We start from the raw sequence: 25,098 nt of genomic DNA on the forward strand, positions 1-25,098 counted from the left end.
AGCTCATATAAGTGTGACGGTCAGGTGTTCACAAACTATATAATACAATGTGTGACACTATATATATATATATAGTACATATATATATCCATTATCCAACCAGCTATGTCCTAACTACAGGGTCACGGGGGTCTGCTGGAGCCAATCCCAGCCAACACAGGGCGCAAGGCAGGAAACAAACCCCGGGCAGGGCGCCAGCCCACCGCAGGGCGCGCGCACACACACACACTCACACCCACACACCAAGTACACAGTAGGGACAATTTAGAATTGCCAAGGCACCTAACCTGCAAGTCTTTGGACTGTTGGAGGAAACCGGAGTACCCAGATGGAAACCCATGCAAACATCGGGAGAACATGCAAACTCCACACATTTAGGACCCAGGAAGCCGCCTATATATAAATATATAAATATGTGTATAAAACAACAGGATAAAATGAATAATGTATCTTAAATTTGTTTTTTATTCCTAAGTTTTCGACTCCTATCAGGTATCATCGTCAAAGGAAAATGATTAGACTTACAGGAATCCAAGCCAATATGCAGCAAATAAGGATGGGGAAGGTAGGTAGATATTGATATGGTGGGGTTTGAAGGGTGCTGGTTATAAAGTCTTACTTATTATGTGCACGTTCTTCTTTTCAAGCCTGCGTATGCTGGGTTCATGTCCAAATGTCTGTTAATGGTGTTTTCATTGGATAGCCCCATTTCAGCCAGTTCTCTGGCACTTTTATTATCAGCATTGAATTTTACTTGCACTGAGTTCAATTTAAATGTGTTGAACTTGTATGTGTGTAAATCAAAGACCGTGAGTCCTTTCTTCTGACCACATTGTGATGTTCATGTAAACATGTGGTGAGTAATTTTAATGTTTGTCCCATGTATACAGCTGAGCATAAATCACATGGTATGTTGTAAACCACGTTCTGTGTCTCTGCAGAGTGTTTGTAGGCTTGTGCGCTATCTTGATGCCTAATCTGGACAGGATACATGCTGTACCTTCTGATACTCCGTGATGATAAAGAAGTGTCACCCATACACATATACATTGTGTCATGCATGCGCATGTGTTGATCAGCCTTCAAGCTCATCTGAAGCAGGTATTACCACCCCAAGTCATGAGGGGGCGCATGCGCTAACCTTCTCTTCTTTTCCCTTCATAGCACTGAGAAGACAGCCAATGAAAACACTTGACTCCACCCCTTTGAGTATCCACCTTTAAAGCCTGTTGTTGTCCTGTGGACATGGTCAGTTCTGAACCAACTGTACCAAAGAGCACGGCTCTCCAAAACCTGACGAACCGTCATAAGAAAATGGCTTACTATGCTGTGTTGTTTTTGTTATAGTTATTTATTGTAGAGTGGCCACCATTTTGTTTCATTTTGGCCAGAGCGTTATCTCCCCTAGAGTGCTAAGTGGCAGCCAACCATGGGCCACAGCGGTACCTCGGACTCCCACAGGGCTCCGTGGAATTTGAGTTTGATATGGCCCTGTTGGGATCCGTGGGTGCCTCCAAGGGGTGCTCAGCAGCTCTTTCACCACACCCAGGAGGTGCTGCCGGAAATGTGTCAATGAGTACCTGGAGCACTTCCGGGTGCTTTATAAAAGGGGCCAGCAGACACTACTCGATGAGTCAGGATGAGTTAGACGAAGTTTGCCGGGAGGAGTGGAGGAGAAGAAAGAAAGAAAGAAAGAAAGAAAGAAAGAAAGAAAGAAAGAAAGAAAGAAAGAAAGAAAGAAAGAAAGAAAGAAAGAAAGAAAGAAAGAAAGAAAGAGAAAGAAAGAAAGAAAAAGTGTGTTGTGCTGTGTACTGGGGACAGTGTTTGCCTTGTGGGGAATGGGGAAGGCATTTCCCACAAGAGAAAAAGAAAAGAAAATTTGTGTGTGCTTACACTTGCACAATATAAATACAGTATATACGTACTGTAAGAGATGGCCGTAATGGAAGGCAGCTTATCAAGGACACTGCCTCCCCCAGGATGATAGATGGCAGCTTCCCCGGACTGCAGCGGTGCCCCCTGGATGCCCGCAGGGCACTATGGGACTTGGAACTTGGTAACACAGCCCTGCTGGGTACTGTGGGTGCCACCAGGAGATGCTGCAGGGAGACTGGGGATTCCCTACTGTTTACATAGCGCAGAAGTACTTCAAAGTCACGGGGATGGAAGCACGGAAGTACTTCCGGGCTGAAGAAATTACAAACTCTCCATCTGATCCAGATCAAGGACTATTTAAAGGACTGCTGTGAACTCAGCAAGCAAGCTGGAGTTGGGAGGTAAAGGACAGAGCTTGCTGGGAGGTGTGGAGGAGAAATTAGGAATTATTCTTGCTTTATTGTTGTGTTTATTGTGGCTGTGATGCTTTGGAGGCACTATACACATACATACACACACATACACTGTTTGTTTTTGTTTGTTGATTTGTGGGTTGAAACTGCCCCTGAATCTAGTGGTGTGGTTCAGAAGGAAGGAGTAAGAAAAGCCTGCAGTATGGCTGAGGTCTTTAGTACGTTTGTTTGCTGTTCTAAGGCAGATAGTGTTGTATATGTCCAGAGTAAAAGGCAGCAGGGTGCTAATGATATTCTATGCTGTCTTCACCACCTTCTGCAGGGCTTTATGATCTTAAACCATGCAGGTACCATACCAAGCTGAGATGCAGCCAGTGAGGATGGACTCCACTGTGCACCTGTAGAAGTTCATGAGAACAGATGGAGAAATGCAAGCTGTCCCCCCTTTATTGAAAGCCACAAAAAAGTAACATGTACAAACATATGAACATTGTAAAGTTTCTCACTAATCTCTGTGATTCATTATATGTGGAAAACATATGCTGGCTTAGTTATTTTCATTTGAAAGTAGTTTGTTTTTCTTATTTCTTACCTTTTCCCCTTTATCTCCTTTAACTGAAGACGCTGAACCCTGTAATAATAAAAAGAGTAATAAGTGAACAATTTGTCACATAGACATTGCAGTATACATTTGAGAAATAGGCAGGCTCATTACAAAGTTTTAAATTAATTAAACATGCCTGACCGACACTTATAATACACAGGATAGAGTTAGAACATTGATACACATAAACCTGCCAAATACAGTTTAGGGTTGTGAAGGCCTAAGCATATCCCAGTAACAGTGAACACAAGGCAGGATATGACCCTAGACAAGCTGCCAGTCCATCACAGCACCCAGCCATACACACTAATACTGTTATGGGGACAGACCGGAACATCCAGTTAACCTTCTGTGTATGTCTTGGGGGTGTGCGAGTAAGACTGGACTACTCGGAGCAAAACTAATAAAAAACAAACTGAAAGATCTAAACACAGACCAGTGGATCTGTGAGGCTGTGGTGTCCACAACTGTGCCACCATATTACCCACAAATTATTGAAATTAAAAATTTAGCTTATTTCTCCTTAACTCTGGTCTTATGTGCAAATTTCATCTAACAGTATACAAATATTTAAATAGTCTAATCTCTCTTCCAAGTCTCAGGTCTGCTTACTCCACTTCAGAGTTGTGGGGTAGTACTTAAGTTGTGACAATGACAATTATGCAGCTTATTAATGTTCATAGGAATTGTCATTATTTCCACCAATGTTCATATTTCGCTTTGTCCTATTGATGTGTTAATATTGATTTTAAAATATTTTCATTCAAATTCTGCATTGTTTGAATTCAATGTATCCCAAAGTATACTAAAAGCACTGACATTGGTTAACCATTATAAATGCCGATCGAAATCCCATGAGCATTTAATACATTATGTTATTAACAATAAAAAATATTAAAATAAGAAAATAAGAATTTGCAATATATTGTTATTTTGCATTTTTTAATATTATGTGAAAAAGATTTATAAAACATTTTATAGCACGCATTATATTTCAATAAATTAAACATTACCTATTTATTTTTTGACAGTTTGTCTTAAACAATATAATGTATACACATTTTACTAGGTGCTATGAAGCATGTAACAGAATACGCTACATATTTTAGCAATACTTATTTTACACTTAGTTTACATGTGTTGTGGAGCAGGCTGCTATTATATATAAATATATATAAAAAACACAGGAAAAGTATAAACTGGATAAAGAATCAATTTATAAAGAATATATTGCTGGTATATAGAACAAAACACACAACCACTATTTCATAATTTAAAAAAATAACAAAAATGTAAACAAAAGAATATCAATAAGGAAATAATTGCATTGCAACAAAAATGATACAAAAATATATACATGAAAATAATACAAGGAAAGAAACAAAGAAGAAATGGGTGAAAATTGAAGATATATGCAAGATCAATTATATTGTAATTAAAAATTATATGAAATTAATAGAGACAAAAATCACAATTACAATTGAAATAATTTAAGGTCCTAAATAGTGTATACAGTAATCCCTCCTCCATCGTGGGGGTTGTGTTCCAGAGCCACCCGCGAAATAAGAAAATCCGCGAAGTAGAAACCATATGTTTATATGGTTATTTTTATATTGTCATGCTTGGGTCACAGATTTGCGCAGAAACACAGGAGGTTGTAGAGAGACAGGAACGTTATTCAAACACTGCAAACAAACATTTGTCTCTTTTTCAAAAGTTTAAACTGTGCTCCATGACAAGACAGAGATGACAGTTCAGTCTCACAATTAAAAGAATGCAAACATATCTTCCTCTTCAAAGGAGCAAACAAATCAATAGGGCTGTTTGCTTTTAAGTATGCGAAGCACCGCGGCACAAAGCTGTTGAAGGCGGCAGCTCACACCCCCTCCGTCAGGAGCAGGGAGAGAGAGAGAGAGACAGATAAAAAAATCAATACGTGCCCTTCGTGCTTTTAAGTATGCGAAGCACCGTGCAGCATGTTGCTTCACGAAGCAGCTGCACAGAAGGTAGCCAACGTGAAGATAATCTTTCAGCATTTTTAGACGAGCGTCCGTATCGTCTAGGTGTGCGAACAGCCCCCCTGCTCAATCCCCCTATGTCAGGATCAGAAAAAGTCAGCGCAAGAGAGAGAGAGAGAAAAGTACGTCGGGTAGCTTCTCAGCCATCTGCCAATAGCGTCCCTTGTATGAAATCAACTAGGCAAACCAACTGAGGAAGCATGTACCAGAAATTAAAAGACCAATTGTCCGCAGAAATCCGTGAACCAGCAAAAAATCCGCGATATATATTTAAATATGCTTACATATAAAATCCGCGATAGAGTGAAGCCGCGAAAGGGGAAGCGCGATATAGCGAGGGATCACTGTATACTATATATATTGTGGCAAGTGGCTGGGGGTGGCACCCAGCCGGGATGCCTAGAAGGACCGGAGGAGGAATTACGCCTCCTCCAGACCACGAGAGGGCGACCGCCCTGGTTTCTTTGGGGACCACGGGAACAGAGCTTAGAAGCTCAACCCTATAGGGGCCTGTGGTCACCAACAGGGGGCACCCCAATGCCTGAGGAGCCCTGGCCCTCAGCACTTCCGCTACACCCGGAAGTGCTGTGGGGAAGAAGACCAGGGACACAGTGCTCCCGGGTGTGCAGCCAGTACTTCTGCCACATTTGGGAGTGTCGGCGGAAGCTAATCGGGAGGCACCTGAAGCACGTCCGGGTGTGTATAAAAGGGGCTGCCTCCATCCATTCGATGGCTGGAGTCAGGAGAACGAGAGATGAAGTCTTGGAGAAGAGGAGTGGAGGCGGACCTGAGAAAGGCAAGGCATTGTGTGGCCTGGACTTTAGGGGAGTTTTGGGGTTGTGTGTGTTTCACTTGTGTAAATAATGTATAATAAACATGTGTTGGATGAACTAACGATGTCTGCCTGTCTGTGTCCGGGCCAGTTTCCACTATATATATATATATATATATATATATATTCATAGCATTCATAGTCTGAATCACAATCTGATTGCATGGGTGGTTACCTACCAGGTAACGCTTGTGGTTGGTCTGCAAGTCGGCAAACATCCACCACGGTGCCCTCTCAGTTGCGAGAAGTAGATCATAGAATAGAATAGAATAGTTTACTGTAAAATAATGCAAAGAGTACGCGACACGTGTTTCACCCTTATTTTGGGCTCATCAGGCGTACACACTCACTGCACCCCTCTCGGGGATCGAACCCCAGACGTCAGTGTCAGAGGCGAAGCCTCTTTACGTTTCACCCCGATCTCCAGGCTGTCAAATAAACGAACCACATGCCGTGGCGGAACGTAAAGAGGCTTCGCCTCTGTTGCTGATATCCGAGGTTCGATCCCCAAGAGGGGTGCAGTGAGTGTGTACGCCTGATGAGCCCAAATAAGGCCGAAACACGTGTCACATACTCTTTGCATTATTTGACAGTAAACTATGCAATATATATATATATATATATGTATGTATGTATGTATATATACTATATATATTTATATGTTCTCTACATAAAGTAATTAACATGGACTTCAGTATATTCAGCATTAACATTTGCATCTATTGGAATGTGTTTTGTAATGAATGTAGTAATAAAATGCATTGCATATTGTCAGTCCAACGGATGACACATGTTTGTCATGCACCATCTGTTGGAATGATATCTGAGACAGAGACATAGCACGACAACATATAGCACGATGTGTAGAGTACAAATCAAAGGAGGTGTTGTTCAAGCTTTATAACACATTGGTTAGACATCATCTGGAGTACTGTGTGCAGTTTTGGTGTCAGACTACATAAAGGACAGAGCAGAGCTAGAAAAAGTCAAGAGAAAAGCAACTAAAACAGGGGATGAGTTATGAGGAAAGATTAAAACAGCTGAGCCCTTTAAATTTAAGCAAAATGAGATTAAAAACAGACATTTAAAATTATGAAGGGAATTAGGCTAGTGGATCGAGACTGTGACTTTAGAAAAATGAGTTCAACAAGAACACAGAGACACAGTTAGAAACATCTTAACAGCACATTTCACAGAAACATTGGGAAATTATTCTTCACACAGAGAACATTAGACACATGGAATTAGCTACCAAGTAGTGTGGTAGACAGTAGGACTTTAGGGACCTTCAAAATTCGACTTGATGTTATTTTGGGTAAGTGGATAGGCCTCTGAGCTTTGTTGGGCTGAGTACAAACATATATATATGTGTATGTACACACAGTATATATATATATATATATATATATATATATATATATATATATATATATATATACTGTATATGTATGTATGTATGAATGTATAGGGAGCAGAGATACGCTGCTCAAAATTCAAAATTTAGGTTGAAGAACAGATAGCAGGACTAAAAAGATATAATCAGCCAACATCATTTAGAACTTGTTAAAAACATCAAAAAACAATTCAGCGAGGTCATGAGGTTATTCAAACTAAAATTTGTTATAATTTGTAAAATTATTTTAATGAGGATTTTATAGACCATTTACTTCAGTCCTGAGTTGGATGTATCAGAGACAAATCAGGATCCACAACATCATTTTTTTAGGAACACAGGCAATTATTTTACATGCCATTTTTATTATTGTTGTCTAAGTATGTATTATACAAGATTAGTAGTATTTTCAATAATAATATTATTGTTACTGCGGTGGGTTGGCACCCTGCCCAGGATTGGTCCCTGCCTTGTGCCCTGTGTTGGCTGGGATTGGCTCCCTGTGTTCGGATTCAGCGGGTTGGAAAATGGATGGATGGATATTATTGTTACTGGTAAAAGTAATAACTATTTACAGAATTTTAGTAGTTGCTTATAATGGATACCTAAACTGAATAAACAATAAATGTTTCTTTGGGAAATTTACAAAACATTCTTCAAAAGTATATAACTTCTAGCATAAAAAATAAGTCTTGAGTTCAGGTTACATATTAATCCTCAGTGCTGGGAATTGGCAATTTATTTTACAAATTTCAAGTGAATAGATAGAATTCCAATGAATATTACAGAACTACAAAGCCTTATAGCAGATATTTAAGTAGATTCCTTACAGCTTCTCCTTTTTGTCCTTTAGCTCCAGCAGGCCCAAATGCACCTTGACTTCCAGTTTCACCCTTTAAAAGAGAAAAATAAGATCATTCTTTATTATTTTTTATTTCATAAAAATGTGTTAAGTCAATAGAAAAGTTGCACAGTGTGTGTCTTCAAACTGGTGTTAAATATAAAAGTTGTATACATGTACATGTATATAAGGCTCAATGATTTGTAAGATGAATCATTTTACTGCATACAACCAACAGCTGATATCTTTATAAAAATGAGAAGAATGGTGTCTAACACTAGAATCTCTGAAGCCTACAAAAAAGTTGTAATGCCAGGCCACCTTAAATTCCTTTGCACCTCTCCATCAGCGTCTTTTGTTTTGCAAGTATGTCAATCAACACAGGCAGCAAGAAGACTGCTATCCCAATCTCCCACCGCCACAGCTGAAATTCTCCCAGCACAAGTCTGTTTAGCTGCGTGTGAGATTTGGAGTTGTATAGGGTAAATAATACATCTTTATTTGGAATACATGCATTTCATGTGTGTTCCGTGTCTACGATGATCTGTGTAAATGTAGGATGACGGGAAATGCGAGGCAAGAAATGCTGAACACAAACCTAAAACATAAACTTTTTCCATGTTATAGTAATAATGATGTAAAGTGCATAATGTGCGAAGACTTTAGTCGAAATATCAAATAAACATGTGCACTTTTATTCAAGAATATAACCAAAGAAAACAAATTATTCAAATGACACATTTGCAAAACAAAGACACTGATGAAAAGGCGTGAAGGACTTTAAGGTGGTCCAGCATTATGAATTTTTTCCTAGGCTTCAGGGATTTTAGTGTTAACAGACAATATTCGCTATTAGTTCATGAGCACAATTTTAAAATATAAATGTTCATGCTATCACAATCATGTAATATGATTTATTATTTCCAGGGATGTTCTTCTTCCTCCTTTAATTTTAACTCTTTTCCTGGTCTGACTGATTCAGTCTCAGAGTCTATCTGGCTGAAATGGTTCTAGGTAGTTGTAATGCCTGAAAAGGACACTGGTTCATCACAGGTCACCGATTTTGATGTATGTGTCAACTTAACAGTATGCCTTTAGACTGTGGAAGGAAACTGGAAGACTGGGTTTCCAGGAGTATTTCACAACAAGAACACCAAGACGCCAGACCAAGGTAACCCAGCCTGGAAATTTAAAATATCTCCAAGGGCTCTGAAGGAATAGTACTAATTTTTGTGTCAGGTGTGAGAAGTAAATATGATATCAAAAAAAATGTATACCTTATGACCTCTGGGGCCGTCAAGTCCAGGTGGGCCAACATCCCCCTGAAATAAAGCATAAAAAATTTGAGGACAACTGTGGCATTTATTGCTGTTGGAAATATTTCACAGTATAATCTATTTTATGTAAGTTAAAGAGGACAACATTCCCGGTACGTCTGCATGTGCTCTACACCAGAGGTCGCCAATCCAGTCCTGGAGGACCATCATGGCTGCAGGTTTTCATTATAACCCTTTTTTTAATGAGTGCCCTGTTTGTGCTGCTAATTCATTGTGAATTTCCCCTTGGGGATTAATAAAGTATCTATCTATCTATCTATCTATCTATCTATCTATCTATCTATCTATCTATCTATCTATCTATCTATCTATCTATCTATCTATCTATCTATCTATCTATCTATCTATCTATCTATCTATCTAACTTCTTGTGAATTCATTTTAGTTGACTTGTTTTTTCAGATTTGTTCCCCTGAATTTCTTCATCGTTCCTCTAAATTGCTTCATTTCTTTCCTTAAACCCAAATAGAAATGAAGTGAGTGAGCCAACAGAAGACCAACTAAGTCAGGGCCTCAAACTTCAACCAATTTCACTCCAACCAGCTGCTTACTGAGGTGCCGATTCTTGTTGTTAATTAAACCTGTTCTTTAATTTCGTGGCTTGTTGCTGCTCTCGTGGTGCATCCATCCATCCATCCATTATCCAACCCGCTATATCCTAACTACAGGGTCACGTGGGTCTGCTGGAGCCAATCCCAGCCAATATAGGGCGCAAGGTAGGAAACAAACCCCGGGCAAGGCGCCAGCCCACCGCAGGGCACACACATACACACCAAGCACACACTAGGGACAATTTAGGATCGCCAATGCACCTAAACCTGCATGTCTTTGGACTGTGGGAGGAAACCGGAGTACCCGGAGGAAACCCACACAGACACGGGGAGAACATGCAAACTCCACGCAGGGAGGACCCGGGAAGTGAACCCAGGTCTCCTAACTGCGAGGCAGCAGTGCTACCCACTGTGCTGCCCTCTCGTGGTGCATTAACAGACATTTCCGAAACTGTTGATTTTCTCTTTTATGAGAGCACTGTTGAAATGTTTTGTGGATCCGAGCAGATCAACAATCCTGAGACCTTCATCTTTCTTTATTTTCAGATATTGTATGATGGACACCAGTTGTTTTGGCTCATTTTGTATCTCGTTATTGTTTGGCTGCTATTTAAGGAAAAAGAAACAATTAAGGGTTCTGAGTCTTCAAGAGCAAGTCAATTAAAAATGAATTCAAAAGAAGTTAATTAGCAGTAAAAACAGGTCACTCATTAAGAAAAGGGTTAGAATGAAAACCTGCAGCCACGGTAGTCATCCAGGACCAGACTTGGTGACCCCTGCTCTACACTATGTTTAATTTTAACAAGATAAATATTTTTGTTGCAAGTAATCGGCATTTTAATCATTTATTAGTCTGATATGAAACTATTCAAGTTATACAGTTACTAGCTGACTTTAATACAGTTTTTTTATCACTTTCTATATTTCAGTTTAACTTCTTTTCTTACCTTTTCTCCAGGTTGGCACGAGCAGTTTACAGTCTTGATGCCAGCATGTTGCTCTCCACTTTGTGATGTTGTGGGTATTACTAATGGTGGCTCAGTCACAACTGTGACTTTGCACTGCAAAAGGGAAATATACTGCAGTAAGTAAACAGAGTTAAGGATTACATGCCATTTTGTTCCTTAATTAAATGCATTCCCATTCTAGCAGAACACAGCTTCATTCCTGAGGAAGTCTGGCTCCTTCCATTACAGTTAGCTTTTATATACAACATCCCTGTGTTGCTATGAGTTGCTTCTGAAAGAGGTGTTGGTGAGGCCAGCAGGGGGCGCTTACCCTCCAGTCTGTGTGTGGATCCCAATTTCCCAGTACAGTGACGGGGACTCTGTACAGTAAATATGGCACCATCATGCAAATGAGACATGAAACTAAGGTCCTGCATTTCTGTGGTCATTAATGATCCCTGGGCATCTTTCAAAAACAGTAGGTTTTATGCCAACATCCTGGCTAAATCGCCCATCACGGCCTTGTCCATTCGGGCCCCCTAGTCATCCCTGTCTCTAATTGGCTATCTCTCTCACACCTTCACCACCTAATAGCTCATGTGTGGTGAGCGTACGGGTGTAATAACGTCTGCCATCGAATCATTCAAGTGGTGGTTGAAGTGGTTCCTGTCTGTCCATGTAATGCACTTTGAGTAGGGAGGAAAATCGCTAGATAAATGTAATTAAATATTATTAGTATTATGAAAGCTTTATTTTATTTTAGTGTTTCCCCATGAGTGTTCCATTTGTTAGCTTTGAGCCCAGCAATACTGTTTAAAACCACCATTTAACTCTTTTTTTGTTTTGTTTTGTTGTTGCCTTGCTGTTATGCTGCACTTTGAGAGTTAGATGCTCATTTAGGCCCTCATCTGTTTCAAACTTCTTTTTATTTCTTGATGCCAAATGCATGATTTTTACATTTATTGTTGAGGTTTACTTTATTGTTCCCCAAGGGGAAATTGTCTTTTCGCATGACCTTTGGGAGTCATAGTATGTGATCAGCCATCATACAGCATCCTTAGAGCAATGGAGGCACTGTGGTTAAGGCTATGGACTACAAACCCTGAAGTTGTGGGTTCAAATCCCGCTACTAACACGGTGTGACCCTGAGAAACTCACTAGATCTGCCTGTGCTCCAACTGGAAAAATAAAAGAAATGGAACCAATTCTATCATAAATGTTGTGAGTCGCCTTTAAGAAAGATGTCAGCCAAATTAAGTAAATGTAAATTTTCAGGTTAAGGACCTTGCTCAAGTCCCCAGTGGAATAGGATCCCTTATGGCTGTAACTGGATTTGAACTGGCAATTTCCCATATTCGTGTACCATTATAGATCCTTAGCCACAGCGCCACCTGATACAAGAGCTGCTATAAATTAAGGGCTCAGTAATCGTTACTAGAAAATATGACTTCTGTTGTGCAAAGCAGAGCAACCAAACAAATCCATGAATTAAAGAGCACGTCCTCATCATCACTAAAAAATTAAACCTCATCTTGGGCAGAGACAGTAGTATGGAGGTAAAACTCTCAAGGGTGTCGGTAAAGCTGAACCAAGAGAAAGTCTGTTAAGTTATTTAGTGACCAACATAATCAAAGAAGCTAATGAAAACTAAGTGGAGGTGCATTTTAGACAGCAGCCAGAAAGCACTTCTTCATTTAAAGGAAATCTGGAAAAAGAACTAACAAAATATTTGTTGAAGAAGAACCCTAGAGGACCTTAAAAATATTTGAATTATATTTTTGGAAAATATAGGTTGTCATTAATCAAACAAGCTGAACTTTTTTGATTTCATTTGTAAAACTTCTTATGTTTTATTGTTGTCATGGCAATAAATGTAAATAAAATATAGTATTTGATAAATAAAATAATATGAAAATATATCAGATTGATAGTCATATTGAATGCTGCAGGTGACTGGAGTCAATCTCTCCAGCATGGGGCAAAAGGCAGAAAACATCTCTGCATTGGGCTTTTGTTCATTGCAAGGTCCAGGTGTGCACACACACACACACACAGCCACACTCGATTGGAGTTACTACTTTAGCTCACACTACAAGAAGATCGCTTCTGAGCGAGATGTTATTGGTCTGGGGCTGGCCAACAGCAGTTATCGCAGTGCAGATCTTCAAATTGAGATGGTTCATGTTGTGCAGTCCAGGGTGATTCAAATGTTAGGAAATTGAGGCGCTTTCTAAATAAACAGGATTCTGAGAAAATAATTCATGCATTTATCTCTATTAGGATTGACTACTGCAATGCGGTGTTCACTGGATGTTCAAACTGTTCTCTATGCAGCCTCCAGTTAATCCAAAATGCGGCTGCAAGAATTAATACAAGAACAAGAAAATACAAACACATAACTCCAGTTCTTAAAATCTTACACTGGCTCCCGGTTAAGTTTAAGGCAGATTTCAAAATCCTCCTTTTAACATATAAAGCATTAAATGGCCAAGGTCCGGTTTACTTGTCGGAACTTATCATGACTTACAAACCTGAGCGCACATTAAGATCTCAAGATGCCAGTCTGCTTATGAATACAAGGATTAATAAAACAACAATGCGAGGTCGAGCTTTTAGTTACAGGGCCCCTAAACTGTGGAATGGTCTGCCTGCTACTATAAGAGATGCCCCTTCGGTCTCAGCTTTTAAATCCCAGCTGAAGACTCACTACTTCAGTTTAGCACACCCTGACTAGAGCTGCTGATTAACTGTACAGACTGCTTCTCTGTTGTTAGTCATTAGCACTAAAACATAAGTAGCATCATAGTTTTAATTTGTTACTAACCCTCACCTATTCTGTTTCTGTTCTTGGTATTCAAATGTGGCACTTGGTGCCCATGGCCCACCTGTCAAGTTGTTTTGCCTGCCTAAAGTAAAGTCATCCCTGATGGAGGATCACAGGAATCAGGGGAAGGAGGGGTTCTTTCATCGGATTGGCTGGCCCAGTGCTGTTTCAGCCATGGAATGGCCAAATGGGGGAGGCAGCTTGATGGATGAGGTCTCCAGGACTCTAAATACAGTATATCCAAATCTTCTTATGTGATATCATTTACTGTAAATTCTGCTCCGTACTTCAAAAATTTTTATTTTTATACTGTATTGAGGATTTGTTCTGTTCTGTGTATTGTATTGTATTGACCCCTTTCTTTTTGACACCCACTGCACGCCCAACCTACCTGGAAAGGGGTCTCTCTTTGAACTGCCTTTCCCAAGGTTTCTCCCATTTTTCCCTACAAGGTTTTTTTGGGAGTTTTTCCTTGTCTTCTTAGAGAGTCAAGTCTGGGGGGCTGTCAAGAGGCAGGGCCTGTCAAAGCCCATTGCGGTACTTCTTGTGTGATTTTGGGCTATACAAAAATAAATTGTATTGTATTGTATTCACTTGGTGATGAGGGTGGGATTTGCACTGTGTAAAAAATATCAATAGGGTTTCTGGCAAATATTTTCATCACAAAGTCGTGCACTCCAACTTGACCCACTCGTAACATGAAATATGAAACAAGAGAGAAAATCAAACACCATACTTCAGGGAATGGCATTGTCTTCTTTTTCAAGAGCATTTAATTTTTTTTTGCTAAAGATTAAATGTAATAATCACTGTGTTGCAATCTGAGGATTTTAATACTTTTCTGTTAATTGTGCAACTGCAAGCTTTATGGGAAAAGAAACAGCACAATGAAACTAAGAAGGACTGGCCATCTCCCTGCTTTCTGCAAAGTGAAAGTGAAAATGATTCATTTGGCCAGTATGAATTTGTTTCTAGTTAGATGAGCCACTGGAGAATATGATATATTATGAGCTGCACATTACCAAAATATTTGCTTTGCTCTCAGTTCCTCTAGTATGCAAAATAAAATATTCTACTAATATGAAAAATTTTAAAATTGTTCTCGTGTATATCGAGTATACAATTTATTGATTAAGGGAAGCAAGGTCCATGGAGAGAATAATTTTGGATGGTGTCATTCTTACCTTATTCTTATTCATATGGCATTTGTGATTTGGAAGTTATTTAAAAGATTATAAATTATAGATATTAATGGAAAAAAAATCATCAGACCACCAAACTGAGAAAAATGAGGTACTATTAATGATATAAAAGAAAACGTCTGGGGTGTTGAATTGAAAGCCATTACTTGGTATTTATGTATTCTGTGCTTATTAGATGCCGTCTGGATCATTTTAAATATGGAAATACATAACTATTACTTATTCATGACATATTATTATAAATATTAGAAAGGCATATAGTTTTAATTAATATGTATTTTTGATGATTGGCTTTATATTGTTTAACAAGTTATAACCCACATAATTTATTAAAATGAATGGAAATGAAAACAAATAGTGAAATATATTTATAAATTTCATCTCAGAGTGTTCAACCAACTAGAGAATAAATATAAAATATTTAATATAGAGTGAAAAAATTGTAGAGGATCACTGTGTCATCTGGAACTAATTAGCTAGAAGCCTAAATAATTATTTGCAGTGTTAAATCTGCACTGACAGCGTATATACCATATGTATCCAGTGGACCCATATATACATACATACACTGTAATGTTATTTTGACGCTGACAATTTCTCCTTCAGGCGGCAGACTCATTATATGAATAATAAGGACGCAAGGGACATAATGGGAAAAACAGTTATTTCATTCCAAGAATCAACACTAATTTAAGAATGTTTGTGCAGGAAGTTAGGAGTAATGCAGGAGATGACAGTAGGAAAGGAGGTTGTCATTGAATATGGGGAGTATTTTGATGGAACAACCACATAAGAACAGGTATTGTGCAGTGGGATACTAGGAAGGAGTATGCTTTAGTGTCGAAGGAGCTCGATTTTACAGAAATTCAGTCTTTGTCACAAACTACTGGTGTCATCTTAAGCAAGTTATGTACTGTAAGCTGCTTGTGCCCTAAATGATTATATTATAAATCTGAAGGATGTGGCCTTTAGGTATTAGCCACTAAAGAAAAAGCATAACACTCACAGAACAAGTATTGGTCTTCCTGTTTCCAGTGCGATATATTAAACAACACCAAAACAGATGACAGTACTTACTGGACCAGTGGGAATGTCACAGCAAGTCTCCAGCTCTGCATGTCTCGAGTCGCAGTAAATCACCATTCTCTGGAGGTCAAACTAGAAAAAACAAAACATTTCATTCTTGTTACATTGGAGGCAAAGTGAAGGGGCCATCATTTAAATGTTCATTCTGTCTTATTTGTGATATATTTAGGGCAGCAGATCATTATATTTACTGTTAGAAATTAAAATCTTCTGTTGAATAGGTACTAATAAACAGACATATTCTAACATAAACATTATTGTTCTGTAAAGGCAATAATAGACAAGGATCAGTACATTCTCTGTCACAGAGTGACCCACCCAAGTTTAAATCCTATACAAGTAAGGGATTCTTCTTTAAGGAAAGAAACTGGCAAATCTCAAGAGATAGATAGATAGATAGATAGATAGATAGATAGATAGATAGATAGATAGATAGATAGATAGATAGATAGATAGATAGATAGATAGATAGATAGATAGATAGATAGATAGATAGATAGATAGATAGATGTGAAATGCACTGTATAGTAGATAGATACATTATGAAAGGCATGATAGATAGATAGATAGATAGATAGATAGATAGATAGATAGATAGATAGATAGATAGATAGATAGATAGATAGATAGATAGATAGATAGATAGATAGATAGATAGATAGATAGATAGATGTGAAATGCACTGTATAGTAGATAGATACATTATGAAAGGCATGATAGATAGATAGATAGATAGATAGATAGATAGATAGATAGATAGATAGATAGATAGATAGATAGATAGATAGATAGATAGATAGATAGATGTGAAATGCACTGTATAGTAGATAGATACATTATGAAAGGCATGATAGATAGATAGATAGATAGATAGATAGATAGATAGATAGATAGATAGATAGATAGATAGATAGATAGATAGATAGATAGATAGATAGATAGATAGATAGATAGATAGATAGATAGATCGTTATTTGTCTCTAGTGGGAAATCTGGCTTTTTACTGAAGCTCTTTAAATACATAAATATATAAAACGATAGATAAATAAATATATGTACACACACACTATGGTTTAAGCGCACACCAGAATGACTAAAAAGAAAGAAAATTAAAAAATTAAGAAAGCTTCTGACTTAGTAGTCGCAGTCACCGTGAGGCATTATGCAGATGCATTATTATTAGTATTAATGAGCCCCTGTAGCATTTGTACATTACGATGTACATAAGGCTGTAGTACTTTTGTAAGTTATCTGAGATCCATTTAAGAAATATTAGTAATCCTGATACTCTCTCAGTCCAATGAGATCATATGTAGGAGTGATGCCGGGATGATTTTAATTCACTTTAATCAGCATGTGTATGGTGTCCTTCTAAACAGATTCATTAACAAGAGAGCACAGAGGTAATGTTTATGACAATAGAATGACTTTTAGTTGCCTATTTAACATAAGTAAGGAAGCCAGGCTGTAATATTAGAACATTAGGAAAAAGTTTGACGTGAACAGATCATTCAGCCCAACAAAGCAATCCACCTAACTTCTCCAAAACAACATGAGGTTGAGATTTAAAAGTCCTTAAAGCACTGCTCTCAAATACACTACTTAGTAATTTATTCCATGCGTCTATGGTTCACCATCTGAGGAAAACCTTTGTAATATTTGTGCAAAACTTACTATGAACAAGTAATTGTGTCCCTGTGCTGTTGTTGAACTAATTTTAAAGTAACAGCCTAAATCCACTGTACTAATACCTTTCATAGTTTTTCAGACTTCAATCATGTCACATCTTAATCTCCATTTTTGTAAATTGAAAAGGTTCAACTCCCTTAATTGTTTTTTTATAACTCATACCCTGCAGCACTGGAATTAGCCTAGTCGCTCTTCTCTGGTCTTTTTGTAGTGCTGTTATGTCTTTTTTTTGCCAGGAGATCAAAACTGCACACAGTATCCCACATGAGGCCTCTCTGGTGTGTTACCGCCCTTGACTTGTACTTCACACTTCATGCTTTAAAATCTAACATTCTATTAGCCTTGTTAACGACTACTATCCACTGCCTGGATGTAGATAGTGATGAGTCCACTACAACTCCTAGGTCCTTCTCATAAGAGTTGCTTTCAAGCTTCAGACCTCCCATTCAGATCTAACATTTCTACTTCCTATGTGTAGTACTTTACACATTTATTTACATTAAACTTCAACTGCCACAAATCTATCAAAATCTGTATCCTATCCATGTCCCTCTGTAATGACTCAACAGATTCTTGATTATCTGCCATCCCACCCGCATGACATCTTGTTATTTATATTCCTATCCAGATCACCACTATTAACATCACCTAAATCTAATAAGGTTTCTTGCACCACAACCCTTTGCTTTTTGTGTTTTTGTCAATTCTGAAACCCATCTACACAGAACTCTTTGGACAACATCTTCTTTTAGTTTGATACCCAACAACGCATGTGGGACTTTATCAACTGCAAGATACAGTAAATAATATTACGAGGGACGTTCAAAAAGTTTCCACATTTTTTAACTGTATTTATTAAGAATTTCAAAAACAAATTACATCACTTTTCTACATAGTCACCTTACTTTGAGGTGCAATTACCAACTTTTTAATGCCCAATTACTACTCATCCCACCTTCACTGTTTCCAACGAAAATATAAAAATGCAGAAACTTTTTGAACGTCCCTCGTATATTCACTTCTCTGATAATATCCTTTTGTTACATCCTCTTAGAATTCCAGCATGTTAGTAAAATGTGATCTCTTCCATTTGAACCCTTGCTGACTGCTCACTAACACTCCTGTTCTTGCCACATGTTGCTCAATCCTTTCGTTAATAATTCCTTCCATTAATTTATCCATGATACATGTTAAGCGTAGTGGTTTTTAGTTCCCTGGATATTTCCCATAACTATTTCAAAATGACTCAGAAAACAATACAGGTGGCAGGTTCAGAACTTCTGAACCCTTGAATGAATCCATTGTTAATGTAATGAGTGACCTACAGACAGCTATTCTTGCTTCTTGAACCTCCCATTAAATGATTAGTTTGATGTGCACACTCACAAACAAGAAGAAGATGACGTAAGAGTGTTGAAGTTACAAGGTTCATTATAGAGGGCCCTGTTACGAGGGCCAATTCACAACCAGTAACGAGGTCTGGGTAACCACTATTCATAAAATCAACAGGCTTAGGCTAATCTAACATTATTTCACCTTTTTTACTTACCTTACTTTTCTAAATATAATATTTATTTTTGTGTAGGGGTGATTCAGATATTCTATTCTTATGAACACTTTGTTGATATAAGTTTTGGTCTAGATCACTTCATCATGAGTGCCGTCACGTTAAAAAGGCAATCACAATGCTAACATCATTCACGTGATTGCCTTTTCAACGGCTCCTCTGTTTTGTTACGACACGTCATTTAAAGTTTGTATCTACCAAAGTGGATATTATTATTAGCTTTTAATTTTTACTCTATTGCAATTTTACATAGGTAAAATTGTTATTATTTATTGTAATAGTATTATATGTTTATTATATTTTAAAGTTTTATGAGTTTATTCTTTACTGAAATGTCCTTTACAATGGCCACAAGCGACGAAATATGCTTTCATTTTTTTTGACTATGGCTAGCCTAAGACAAAACATTTTAATAAAAATGTTCATTTCTGTCATAAATGTCAATAGTGCTTTAATCTATTTATAATTATTTTATATTAAAACATTTTCAGAATGAGCATTTTTTTTTTCATTCACAGCTAACCAACCTGTTAATTTTTATTTTAATTAATATTTTGTATTGAATTGCACTATATTATTAATATTATTATTTTTAAAAGCCTCTTCTCATACAGTTGACACACAAAATGTTTAAACAAAGTGGACTAAAGTTGCTTCTGGGGCCCAGAAGCTTAAACTTCATTAATTTCATGGTAGATCCACCCCTGAAAAGATGTTGCCGTAAGTGACTGGTGGGTATAGTCAGACAAGTAAGATAATAATATATTATATTGTGTGTAAGTGCCTCTAACTTACACACTTTAAAATAAAATACAAAAAAAAAAGAAAAATAGAAATTATTGTCATGTATTAGAATGTTCCCCTGTGACTCTTTTTCAGTAAGACAAAATTGTACTTATTGTTTTCATACTCACATCAATGGGAACACTGTCATACAAACGCTTGCCAATGACAGTCTTTCCCTGGATGTCGATATCTTCCCTCTCTTCTATGGGCATGGTTTGAATGAGTTTGCAGTCAAGGTACAGGGACACCGTCTGTGCTTGGATGCTTAAGGCTATCTTGTGCCAGTTACGATCAAACAGGTCAGCTACTTCTGGACTCCTGAAGACGGCTCTCACAGCATCTCTGGTGACTCCAATTGAATTGTACTCCACGGCTCTGTTCTCTCCATCCAAACGAACAGACACCTAAAATACACACAATATTTTACTTCCACCTGATTCTTAATTAGACATTAGACACTAGAATACCCAATAACAGATTGAAAAAAAAACACTTCTACTTTTCTCTGAATGAAAAATCTGTACAGTAAAGTTTGATAAATACAGCACACAACACTAATAAATATGCTTTGTTTAATTCTACTGTACATTACTAGTCGTTGAATATTTTATGGTGCAATACACTACTCTTCTTCAATGATTTCTTTCTTGAGCACATCACCTTCACAGTGGATTATCCATTGTTTTGTATGAGTATCCTTGTACTTTGCATTAAACCACTGACAGCTTCAACATTATGCTCTGCTAATTAGAGGATATTTAGTTTGAAGATGATTGATCTTTTTGGTTTAGTGTTGTTTATGAGCATGTTAGGGAGGCACAGTACTTAGTAGTCAGGGGTCAGAGTTGAATCACATGTCTGGTCACTATCTAAGTAGAATTTGCATGTTCTTGTGGTATTTTACATGTGACTTTATTTGGGGGGGGGGGGGGTTATTTCTATTATTTATTTTAATTTCAAAACGTCTGATTATGTGAGGTGTTGGGTCATGTGACTATAATCTGCAGATTACTAATGTTTACAGAAGTTCAGCTTTAAATATTGCAACAACTCCAGGTTGTGCTTTCCCCCGGTTGGATAAATCTCAAATTCTTTAGCAGTAATTTGTTTTGCTTGTCAGGTAGGCCAAGTGCTAGACTTTTTTATTACAGATTTTGATCTCTGGTCTGACTATGATTTTTGGTTTCCCTAGTACTTTGTTCTCTCATGTTATCTTTTTGATCTTGTAGTTTTTACCCTGCCTTGCCTGATTGTGATTCTAATTGTATTATTTCCCAGTCCAATTCTCTCACAATAATCCCTGGAGACAGTGTTTCATGACAGTTCTTTACTTTGTAAGGTGTTAATATTAGGTGAACACTGGGCTGTAAATTTGGTTGGCATTAACACGAGGGTCACTGTGTGACTGTGAAGGAATATCATGCTTTCTATGGCTGATGTTATATTACAACAAGGGCGTGTTTCCTTCCTTATGTGTATTTTCCTTTTCTGTGTCTTCTTTGTTTATTTTAAAAGTATGATTTTTCATGTGGTCATTATACACAGGTATATATATTTATATACAGTGTATATGTGTGTATTTTTTGCTGTTGACTTGTTAATTTATTATGGACTTGTCGTGTTTAACCCAGGGCTCCTACTCGGCTTATGTTTCACTTCTTATTTGATGTTTTTTTTTTGTTCATTTTTGATGCTTTAGTTACTTTTTTTAATGTTAATATTGCAATGTATTTTTTTATTTGTCTTGTTATGTATTATATATGAATCTCATTTTATTTTGTGATTATTTAGTTTCTATATATATTGTGATGTGTGAGTCCCTGTCTTGCACCCCAAAACACGAGGCAGAGTCTAAGTACTTTAGCAAAACCAGCTTTATTCAGCTTGAAGCAGGAACAGCACAGTTATTTATTGTAGCGGGATCTACCACTCTCTTATTCAGAGACAGGCAGGGTCATGGCCAAGTAATACTGTTCCCTCCATTTAAAATGTTCCTTGCATCACCAATCGGTGACAGGTGCTTATAGCGCGACCGCGATTGGCTCGTATTTGTTTCCGTGGTGCCATGCTGCTGTGCTGTGAACCTGCTATTGCCTCGGCGATGGACAAGCAGCCCTCCATGGACACCAAAATCACGGTTCAGAGTGTCGTCCTGATGGGGAGGTCCCAAAACAGTTCAGAAACCTCACAATATATATATATATATATATATATATATATATATATATATATATATATAAATTTTTGTTCTGCCATGTTCCCTGTGTTTTGTGGGTGGATCCTCAAGAGCCGGTGCCATCCTGACCTCATCGATTACGCGACTGCCTCCAGCCTTTATTTTTAATGCTAGAACAGCAAGTCTCAGCAGTCAATTTGAATGCACTCTGCTGTTTGGTGGCGTTGCAAGTATTGTGCTCCTTTGTCTTGATGGATTTTATAAATTTTTGCTTCTGTTTATGGTTTTCGATGTCTGGATTTGTACCTGAATTTAGTTCCTGTGGATTGCTTCTGTTTTGATATTTTCTCAATATTTGATATTTTTTCTATTTTGTCAATAAACATTCTTTTTCTTAGAGATTATTTTGTGGACTTGACTCTTCTCCAGTTTTCACTTTTGACGTTCGTAGAGTGCCATTGGGTGTATTGATTCCTGGTATGTTACTTCTGTTTTTGTTTTTTATTGATTATTGGATTACACTCGGGACTTGTTTACTCTAAGTTTCCTTTTAAAGCAAACCGTTTTTGCATTGTTTTTTCCTTGTGCCATTTTTGCTTGCTTTTTGAAATACAAACATTTATTTATTTATAAAGTTGCTTTTTTGTATTGTCTTTTCAAGCCACTGTATTTAACAGTTCTTATCCCTTGAAAGGATTTTTAAAAATATTTTGAAGGATATTTAAAGTATTTTGAACATTTAAAGCATGTTCTACTTTTTTGGGTGTGAGTAGGAGGCCTGCCTGGTGAAGTTTGGGATCAGACTGTCTGAGATGAGGCCTATTTTACACAGGCTAGTACACATCCTGGCTTGGTTTCTGGGTCTTTTGGATGGTTGACTCCCTTTTTGCTATTTTGAGAGCACTTAATTTTAACAGCTGAATCCTGAAAATGTAACCAGGACAGGCTTTGGCTCCCCAGTAAAAAGAAAGTTAAGAAAATGGAGGGCTGTTCCTTATGATTTTATTATACTGAAGGCACATTTAAGGTATATGCTTCCTCATATTCTCTAATCCCATTGATAGTTCATTTATTGTCAGGACATACTGTAGGTTCTTTCTATTATTTCAGTTAACATTGCTGTTGTTTGTCCTTTTAAGGTTTGTGTCCTCATGTAGTATACCTTTGCTTTGTTTGAGTATCCTTGTGATGTATATTATAATTTGCAGATTTTCTCCTTCTGGTCATTTCCAGATTTAGTGTAGGGTAACTTTATCATTGGGTTAACATTAACATTGGTAGGACATACACCTCTATTATTTAGCTTTCCCACCTGATTTTCTCCATCTTCTTTTGTCCTCATATTTCAGATATATCCTTGACCCTTCTTTTTGCAAACTGTGTGGGTCACTGAAGCATATATTGCCACCTTGGACACTCCTGTTTTAACAATGTTCATCTTGAGTTGTTGTTCCTTTGTTAACTCTACTAGCACTGCACACGATGACGGCTGCTATACAGATATTGGTATTTCTATACCCTTGTGTTAATTTTTATCAATTTCTTAAATGTGAGTGTATGAGTGAGACCTGCAATGGGCTGGCACCTGTCAAGGACTCTTTCCTTCCTTGCCTCCATTGCTGCTAGGACAGGCTGTGCCTCTCCTTCCCACAACCCTATATTGTATCAGCCAGGTTTGAGAATGTTATGTCATGTTAATTTCTTAAATATTAATGTATATAGTTAGTTCAATAAGTGGGCAGGAATCTCTGTTCAGAGATTTAATCGATTTATATTAACACTGAAATATCCACAAAAGCTCAGGCTGTGCTGGCAGACAGGTTTTACCATCTTAGCCTTTTCTGAATCATGACAATGATGTCATCTACTCATAACAATTTAATGACTTATGAGCCATAGTATTAGGAAATGGCAACTTAGGTCCGAGCAAAGCTGCAATACCCTACAATATGCACTACATACTGTAGTAGAAATAATTTTTCAGTCATTTTATTTTCCCATTGTGTTTATATTTACAGATGTACAATAAAAAAAATATACAGAACAGTGACATCACAGCAGGCATGACAGTTGCTCAAATTCCAATCTTGAGACAATCTAGAGTCTGGTGAAGACAGGCCATGCCATTCCTGGAATTGACATGCCGTAATACTAATTCAGCACATTTTCAGGGAATGCTGCCTCAGGAACGCAGACAACATGACTAAGGTTAACAGTCATGCAAGACACATACTTTTATATTTCTCTCTTATTTGCCAGAAGCCAGAAGAGAAGAAAATCCTACCAGGCATGAAACGTGTTTTTCATTAAGGCCTTAAACTTCTGAACACCTGTAAGCAGGTCCACCGACTTACAGGGAAAACTTGGGGGTTGCTGGCATGATTGGCACTCCAGCCACTGTAAAAAAAAATCTTGTTGTGCAGTGGGTGCAGCAATGTACTGTAATCAGCGCATGCTCCAAACCTCTGTATGTTCCTTCTCAGGTTGTGTTTCCTTTTAATTTACATATACTGTAGTTCTCATTAAAGACCACAGCTGTTATTAATATTTGATTATTGTTTTTGTATATGTTATGTACCATGCAAGCAAAGCCTTCCATTGTACAACCCTGAACATGACAACCAACTAAATTAGTATACTCCACCCATAATAGTATTTATTATACATTACTCACCCCATGTATTTTGTAGAGAACGTTTTTTCATGCAGAATAGGGGTAACGAAGTTCTAATATAATAGGTTATGGTGACCAATGCTGGGACAACAACAAACAATACCAAAATGTCCATGAAAAAATCTCATGTCACTTGTGTTATTTGCGTATGCTTACAAACATCCCAAACACTTTCATTTATACTAAAATATTGTTGAACTAGCTGTGCTACCTGTCTAAGACGTGTTGATATCTAAGTAATCAATGTAGGCCTTAGCACTAATGTTTGTAGTGCACCATTTAT

The 25,098-nt window shown here is 37.6% G+C and overlaps 1 protein-coding gene across 1 annotated transcript in view; it reads right to left on the reverse strand.

Moving 5' to 3' along the window:
* Positions 1 to 25,098, reverse strand: part of col22a1 (collagen, type XXII, alpha 1) — a 349,052-nt gene that overhangs the window by 180,089 nt on the left and 143,865 nt on the right. Inside the window, exons 7-12 of the mRNA XM_028818045.2 lie at positions 20,094 to 20,369; positions 15,915 to 15,995; positions 10,812 to 10,925; positions 9,254 to 9,298; positions 7,966 to 8,028; positions 2,881 to 2,919 (exon numbers count right to left, since the gene is read on the reverse strand). Of these exons, the coding sequence (XP_028673878.1) occupies positions 2,881 to 2,919; positions 7,966 to 8,028; positions 9,254 to 9,298; positions 10,812 to 10,925; positions 15,915 to 15,995; positions 20,094 to 20,369 (618 nt within the window). The remainder of the gene's footprint in view (positions 1 to 2,880; positions 2,920 to 7,965; positions 8,029 to 9,253; positions 9,299 to 10,811; positions 10,926 to 15,914; positions 15,996 to 20,093; positions 20,370 to 25,098) is intronic.

This window comes from Erpetoichthys calabaricus, chromosome 13 (assembly GCF_900747795.2).
Source record: "Erpetoichthys calabaricus chromosome 13, fErpCal1.3, whole genome shotgun sequence".
NCBI lineage: Eukaryota > Metazoa > Chordata > Cladistia > Polypteriformes > Polypteridae > Erpetoichthys > Erpetoichthys calabaricus.